General features: G+C 37.1%; 1 protein-coding gene across 2 annotated transcripts in view; it reads right to left on the reverse strand.

Annotated features, from left to right (window-relative positions):
• The window catches only part of LOC103152228 (Kv channel-interacting protein 2), a 98,483-nt gene extending 92,936 nt beyond the window's left edge, over positions 1–5,547 (reverse strand). Inside the window, exons 1-2 of one of the 2 annotated variants that reach the window (XM_007572613.2) lie at positions 5,417–5,547; positions 5,211–5,310 (exon numbers count right to left, since the gene is read on the reverse strand). In XM_007572613.2, the coding sequence (XP_007572675.1) occupies positions 5,211–5,283 (73 nt within the window). In that variant the 5' untranslated portion in view covers positions 5,284–5,310; positions 5,417–5,547. The remainder of the gene's footprint in view (positions 1–5,210; positions 5,311–5,416) is intronic. The other variant, XM_016660964.1, reaches the window with a different exon arrangement.
• Between the last annotated feature and the right edge of the window lie 2,950 nt (positions 5,548–8,497).

The following is an 8,497-nucleotide window of genomic DNA, read 5'->3' on the forward strand; positions in this document are numbered from 1 at the left end:
CAACTTACTTATATTTGCACTAAAGGTAAGGCTATTATTGTATTTGATTCATTTATTTGGATTTGTGTGTATAAAGAAATGTACTAATATACCACAAATATACCACAAAATATTGCATCCAAGCACGGACTGCTTGGATGCAATATTTAGTCATAGCATGAAACATATTTTCAGTGAAATCCATTCACACTCCAAATGGCTTAATACAAACCATATTTTTAGATGAGATGATGAAGCTCAGAGAAGACAGTCAGAAAATGATATTCAGCAATAGCAATCTAACTACACGTTTTCTTGATATCGTGCAGAACTTTATCTGAGGAGAATTGTCTACACAAAAGATGTACTACTACAATTCAGCTAAGGGCTGCTCACCTACTCAAAAAGAAAAAAAATACTTTAAGAGCAATAATCATGGTGCGTTCAAGGACTGGACTAAAATTATATTTAAATTATCAGATTTCAGTTTTCTGCTAATTCTCAGTTCTCTCTTCTCGAGCTACTGATGCATCTTTGTTGAAAACCTATGTAGATATTCTGCAATCATGCTGCTCAGACACTTGTAGAAGATGTGATAACAGAAAATATAAAGTCTTAAACATGCATGAACAGTTTCTGTCATGATAAGCACATGATTGCAATATTTAAATGCTTAACTTGATATCCAATGCATAGTTTTAGAACAAAAGAAAATATTACGACCGAACGGCTATCAACCAATTCTGATAGATTTGAGATTATATTCTGGACTCAGAATACGGGTTATGCAGACGGCATAAGATATTACGTGTGTGTGCAGATGATATTAGCCCTAATTGTGGCTTGTGGGGTGAAGGAGGAGGTTACTGCACCGCACGTCTATAATTACTTCTCATCTCTCAACCAGCGCTCTTACAGACAACGGGGAATGCCAAGCTAACACACATCCTGACACATGCGAAGGCACTGCGGAGCTCATTTCATTACAGCTCGGCAACCTGTGAGGGAGTTATTTCTAGAGGGGCTACATTTTCACTCAAATTGGAATTGGAGACCACCCACACTGGCTTTAGGCAACACAGGTCAGCTTTACTTTGAGCACGCATACACACACTCTCGCTCTCACTATACTCGCAAGTCGTTGGTAAGTAAGAGGGATGACTCACCTGTAGCGGTTCTTCCCACACACACACAAACACACGCACACACACACACGCAGAGAGACAAAGCCACCTCCATGTTCACAAACAATGCGCTAACATCATGCTGCAACACTTTTTATCTTACTTGGGACTTACATGAAATCAACTGTCATATGCAAATGCACCAATTTGAGATCTTCTTATGAAATGTTGTTTAGTCGTCTTTTTCTGTTTTTACTAAGCCATACCAGAATTACCTTAATGATGTTAGAGGGTTTTGTGTGTCGCTGATTTCCAGCAGTGCACAAAGAATAGACTTGAGATTTCAGCGAGTCACAGAAGTAAGTGGCAAACCAGAGTAACACAAATTATTTATAAAACGTTCCCTCTGCACAAATCCACATGTAGGTGCTGTGTTATACAATTTCATTACAAAGTCTGAGTTTCCTTTTCAGGGTATGAATATGTTTTCCTTTATAAGCCATGTATGGGTTTTTTTTTTTCTTTTTTTAATCAATATTTTTTAGAGAAGCAACACTCTGGCTTTTCATGGCTGATACTGATTTTGCTCTCAATTAATGTCTGAACAATTTCTGGAAGTTTTTTTTCCCAGTAAACCATAAAAAAAAACTGTGTTGCGTCTTCTTGGATCGTAGTAGTGGTTTTGAACAGGGTTGAGTGTTGTTAGGAACCTCACACTTCAGTTTTGATACTTTGAGCCACAATTTGAAACAATACTGATTCAATTCAATAAAGCTTTAAGATACTTTTAATATTTGTTTTATAAGTAATATATGAATAATTCATTTAATTATCATTTAATCATTTAATTAATTAAAAGTGTACACATTAACATTTTTGAGCTGTAAAATATCTGAAAATAAAACAGTTGCAAAACAACACATGCTTTTGTTTTATTGAGAACAAAAGTTATAATATGACAGTAATGTATTTGAATTGAAGTGTAGCTAAGTGTAAAAAATTCTCCTTGTGGAAACTGATAATGTATAATTTTTTTCATTATTTTTAAGCATTATTCGAAAAAGTGACATTCTGAAACTAAAACAGCTGTTTGCCAACCAACAATAAAAACAAGCAGAAGAAGCAGCAGCATCCGCCCCAATATGTAACAACTACACAGTAAAACTCCTGAAATTCAGCTATAGCTTTTGATTTTTGTATGCCTCCCCAATATCATCACCATCTAGTCTTTTAATTATCTGAAGACAACCCTGCAGAAATCATTATCTTTTTAATCTTATATTGAGATCAGGTGATGATTTATGTGATTTGTGTTGGCAAGATCAAGTGCAGTATGCATCGAGAGAGCAGGTGAGTTTTAAATCTGTTGTACCACTCAAAGAGGTTAATTTACAGTTGATGCAATTAAGCAATGTGTAAAACAATAAAGCATTAAAAAAAACATGTGTAGCACTCAAATATTTCCCCCTTTTTAGGCATTTATTAAATTAATGGTGTCAGTATTTCTGAGATCTGCAGAGAGCATATTCAAAATGTTTGAAGATAGAAGGAAAAGTATCTTATTGAACTCTGACCACAAACTCTGTTTTCATGTACAAAAAAAATAAAATGTATAAATTAGCACAAATCACATCATGTGTGTAACTCATTCAAGCTTGTTCTGAAACATTGGAGCTCCTGGTTTTTTTGAACATTTGATTTAGTTTAATGGCTGTAGTCACTCTCAATATTATGTTAAATCAGTGTTTCTCAACCCTGGTCCTCACCGCCCCCCTGTACTGCGTTTTAGGGATTTCCCTTCTGCCACACACCTGAATTGTATCTATGGGTGATTAACAGGCTTCTGCAGTACTTGATGGTCATGCAATCATTTGAATCAGCTGTTCTGGAATAGAGGCATATCTAAAACATGCAGAGGCGGGGGGCAGTGAGGACCAGGGTTGAGAAACACCGGGCTAAATGAAGAATATTAACTCAAATTATCATGTCGTTATATCAGAATTGCAGATTCAGTGAATATTGAGGGACTTTGCCGCTACCTGTACCTATAACCTAAGAATGGCATACGCACAAAAAAAAACAAGACATGTTTTTCCACATCTTCATCTACAACTCATCTTCTCTATATCGACTTTTGTTGAGAGCAAGCCTTAATAACCACACAAACCACCAGGGATAAGCATGCTGGAGAGTTGACAGTGTCTTACAAAGATGAATTGACCAAGCTATTCACATCTTTGAAAAAGTCATTAACTCTGCAAGTAGTAAATTGCTCCAGCACCACGAGCGACTTAGTGCTGCTCTTTCGCACTCATTATTCAACTTTTAAAAAAGCATTATGACTTCATGTGGACACTCGCACACGGGAGACCGGCTGTTAAAGCAAGGTGGAATAACCTAGTGTGTATGAAACAGGATCTGCATATTATTTCAAGGACAACGTGAAGTTGCATGACATCTAAAATTTCTGTCTCTCTGTCTTCATGTCAGTCAGTCAGTCTGTCTTGGGCTGTGCTCACACAGCAGGTCAATTAAGATATTTTACTGAAATCTGACTTCCTTGCATGATCGTTCATACTGCCAATTAAATGCGATCGCAATCGGAGTGCTGTGCGAGCGATTATGACTCCAAAGTGACCAGTATGCACAGAAGAAGAATGTTGACGTCACAACAGCACAATGTTTGTGGAAGTTAAGATTGATGCCACCATCCATGGATGAATTTTAAAGCAACCTTGGGGTGCGTATATAGAGGGAGATTACTCTCTTGGTCAATATTTGATTGATATAAACACCAAAAAGGGGTCCTGTTTTGGAGATGGTCTGATCCAGCTGCCCAGTGATCACAATTTCTCTCTTGTCAAACTCTTGAATCTACACTCGCCCGTCTTTCTTGTTTCCAAAGTATCACTTTTGAGTAAATACTTGCTTAAGTTGATGCTTCTTTTATCCTAGTCACTAAAAGGAGAGCTTAAGGAAGATTTAATCAATGTTATTAATTCCACCTGCAATTTTGATCGTCTGCCGGTTAGAGTGAAAAGACATTTTAAATTCAAACCTGTACGCATGCTCCTAAAATCTTGTATTTTGTATGCTATAACCATTTCACTGTGGCAAAATAAGGCAGAAATAATAGAAAATTCTTGCCTTTGTAGATCTCTGATCAGAAAACCCCTTTTAGCAGAGTTTGTGCACAATAATGCACTGACAAAACTGCTTGCCTCCACAACTCCTGAATGGAGAGCTCAGGTCACACAGTCAACAGGCTTCCTTGCAGGCAAAATATGAAGTTGCCCATTACCTGGTCATGACTTTTAAATTATTTTAAGTCTCATCTACTATACCACAGGTGTACACACGCCACAAACATAGTTTCACATCAGGAATCTGACATGTTGGGAAGAGGTTTTCAACCACAGAAAGACAGCACACACGCACAAAGTTAACCACTGAAATTAACAAAATCGACCAGATGTTTGCAGCTAGAGCGTTCATTCACGAAACATCTTTGTCTTTAATCATTGCAGTGAGAAAGGGTGGGGAAAATTCACTGGGATTTGAGATTTCTCTTTGAAGTGAATTCCCTAAAAAACGTAGAGGGATGTGGTCGGAATTCCGTAATTTTTCAGGGTTGGACAAGTGTTTTCAACACAGCGCTTTACACACCGACAAAAATAAAAGGTGGTCTCCCATAACTGAGCCAAGCCAACAAGATCCGCACTTTTATCACAAAATACTCAAAAGAAAAGAAATGCATCACTTAACAATACGCACATCTCATGCAACACTGAGAAAAAAGATTCAATATAGTAACTTATAAATAGATGTCGGTTGTTGTTTTTTTTGTTGTTGTTGTTCGTTTCGAAAATATCTAAAAAGGTAAAACAATAAAAACATTTTGGGACTAAGACAATGTGGAAGCCGCACATACTCTAATAAAAAGTAGTAATTAGCTTAATATTAAAAATCATCATTTTAATTGTCCACGATATATTTTTCCTTTTTTTCATTTAATTGACATATGACTAAAGTTCTTGTTAAAACAACTAAGGCTGTCGGGTTACATTGAATCTTTTCCCACACGGTAAAATTTCAAAGTTCACTCACCCGTCAGCTGGTCATAGGATCCATCCAGCTCTCTGGACTCCGACAAGCTTTGGTCACGGTTCTTCTGCTTCATATTCCCAGTCTGCACCGGTATGTGGAACTGTGGTAAGCAGTTGACAGATTAGTGTTTCTTATTGGGAGGAAAAAAAAAAAAAAGACTTTTGAAATTTCTCGTTTTTGTCAGAAGACGGCTGCAAGTACACTACCGTTAATAAGTCATATTTGAAGTGCCATACGCGGAAAGCAGGAAGCTGTGTGTTTTATTATTATTCCTTGTGGCTGTTGCTCCGTGCGCTCTCTGCTTCCACGAGCTGAGTGAAGCAAGCGCGCGCTTTTTGGTCTGCACTCTCACATGGATCGGCACGCGCACACGCGTATGGGCAAGAGACGGAAGCAGAGAGAGAGAGAGAGAGAGAGAGAGAGAGAGAGTAGGCGAGCTGTGAACGCAGATAGAGCTGATCCGACTTTAGATCTTGGAACATCTCAATGGCCTAATTATGAATGGCGATGTTTTGAATCTCATTTTCTCTTTGATATACAGATATACATTTGGTTTCGGCCATGCAGATCTGTCTTGCTCATTATATTGGTTTTCCCTACCTCTTTACCTCAATATCTAAATCCCCTTTACTCGTATGTTTCTCATTGAGTCGAGAGATATGCTGTATGTTTACAGAGACATCAGCAATAGCAACAAGCAGCACACTGCTGCTGCCAGGCAGAGGTTCTGTCTATTTCTGATCTATAAATACTCACATGCTCTGAGAAGCCTTGTCTCTATCCTTCTTCCTCTCAACTCTTCTTTTCTGTCTTTACCTCTCTTACTTTGCTAGGTCTATCACCAATAACCTTACTTTTAAAACATAGTTGTTGTTTTTTTTTACATCATAATGAAGCATCATCAACATCCACAGTTATCCACAAACCATCAAGATTTGGTGGCAGTGGCCATTGAGGTTTCAATTTCCCCAAGGTTTAAGTTGATGCATCATTGAAAGGCTACATGCCTGAAGTTGTAGACGTACACTGACCAAAACTCACAAGAAAAGTTAACTCCAATTTGTTCACAATTACATAAATAAGTCAACGAGTTTTGGGGATTCCAGTTAGTTGAGCAATGAATCAAGACCTAAATAAAAATATCTATGAATGAGTGGGAGGAAAAAATTAGGAATTTGTTGAAATACTTCTGCAAAATAACGGGCTGCTTTACAAACTTTGGCACTGAAAATCTGTAGCTTGTGGAGAGCAAAATCAATTCAGTTTAGTGTCAAGAAATCCTGCGAACATATCACTGCTGTCAGTGAATGTCAGGAAGCCGAAGCTTTTGTATCTGTGAAGCTACAAACAGGACACTGATCCCAACCATACATTAAATTTCCCCAAAACTAGTTTCAGAACCCCACCAAGAAGACCATCACTGATAAATCTCTAGTGGGACTTTGAAAAGGCAGTTGTAGCACACAAACCCAAGAATATTTATGAACTGGATGCCTTTGCCCAACAGGAGGTGGCTCAGATTGCTCAGAAATGCTGCCAGCATCTGGTGCCTGACTGTGAATCACATTTGCAGCAGGTCATAACAGCAAAAGGTGCACTACTAGGTGCCGAAACACTTGTCATGTGGGGGTTAAATAATCTTGAGACTGCAGTAGTAATTAAAAATGGCATTTGTGCTTAAGGTGGAGAAACCACTTGTGATGTTAATAGCATTAGGGTATTTAAGTTGTTTGTATTTAATGTGCTCAGTCCAAACAGCTGCTAGTTTGTGTATTTTGCCAGTAAACCTAATTTGCAATGATCATTCCAATTTGAATTGGTCTCATGTAAGTTTCCAGCTAATTATGCAATAAAAGGCTCCTTGAATGTGGCAGACGGTGCAAGAAGCAGAATAAGTTACAGATAATATTTGTGCAAGACAAATTAAATGTGAGCACCGAAAGAATAGCAAGGCTGCTGGAGGGAGAAGCAGACAACTGGGCTTGCAGGGAAGCAGGATCTTTGAAGAACTCTAAAAGACCTTGTCTAAATTTTTGCAGTTTATGTTTGCTGCTCACATTTTCTGAGTCTCATGCTTCAGTTCATCATAACCATGGGGCTCTCTTCTCGACCAGAAGGAGACAAAAGAGATTCTCATGACTTCACGCTGCAATCGGTCCACTGTATTAATTTGCAGCTAAACTAAGGGAGCTATTTATCTTCACAGTAAGCTAGAAAAAAAGAGAGCAAGTAAAGGTGGAATAACAAAAGCGGCTTGTCCATAATTAATTGAACTAAATGTTTTCAGGGCTGTAGTTTTTAACAATGGACTAAACAGAATACTAATACATGATATCATTATTGACTGATTATATTAGCAAGATGTCAATTTGTGTTTAAGCATCCGATGCTGGCATAGGAAAGAACATCCTATTACTTAAAAACTGGTAATATGTTGAATGCAAAAACCCAGCTCGAACATCAGAAATTTGATTTTTCTTTCTCTTGTCTGGTGAAATGTGACTTCCAGGTTACCATTTTAACTTTAAATCATTTAAATCATCATTCAAACATTTTGTTTATTTGCATTCAGTAAAATATGTTGGTTCATGTCAGGGGAAACAACAATAATGAATAATTCATTGGATTTTTTAAAACTGCTGTTAGATGATGTGGCTGCAAATCATGAGTACTTTACCTGCAGCAGACATAAGTCAGAGAAATATTGATTTGGAGAATGATACATATTTCTAAGGGGAAGTCAAACTAACAGCCAAACTTAAAATAACCCACTTAGGAAAAATGTCTGATGGCTAAAACACCTTCAGCATCAAAAAATTACAGCTTTTCAAGCCCATCAGATTTAGATCATATACTTGCTCAGACAGGCTAAACATGTCTTGACCAGAACAAAGTGTTACACAGCACTTGGTTTTGGTGAAAAACAATTAGGGGAAAAAAAAAAAAAGAAAATCAACCGATATGAACAAAATGTACTGCTAAGAATTACAATAAATCTACATTTGAGTCACTTGTATTTTCCATAATGCTAAACGGGTAGAGAGGAGGTGAGTTGGCTAAAAAGTGAAGTGAAATTCATACTTTTTTTTTGTAGTGTATTTAAAACAAAGCATTTGATTTAAGTTATGCACAGCATAAAAACACTAAACTGATGTATAAACTTATAAGAACAATGAGCAGATAAAATAATTATTCAAATTAAATAAAAATAAACAACAGTTTATATTAAAAAGCAAAAAAAATACTCAATGATTTTCTAAGCTGGAATTATTTTAACAGCTCCAGGC

This window comes from Poecilia formosa, unplaced genomic scaffold, assembly GCF_000485575.1.
Source record: "Poecilia formosa unplaced genomic scaffold, Poecilia_formosa-5.1.2 Scaffold305, whole genome shotgun sequence".
NCBI lineage: Eukaryota > Metazoa > Chordata > Actinopteri > Cyprinodontiformes > Poeciliidae > Poecilia > Poecilia formosa.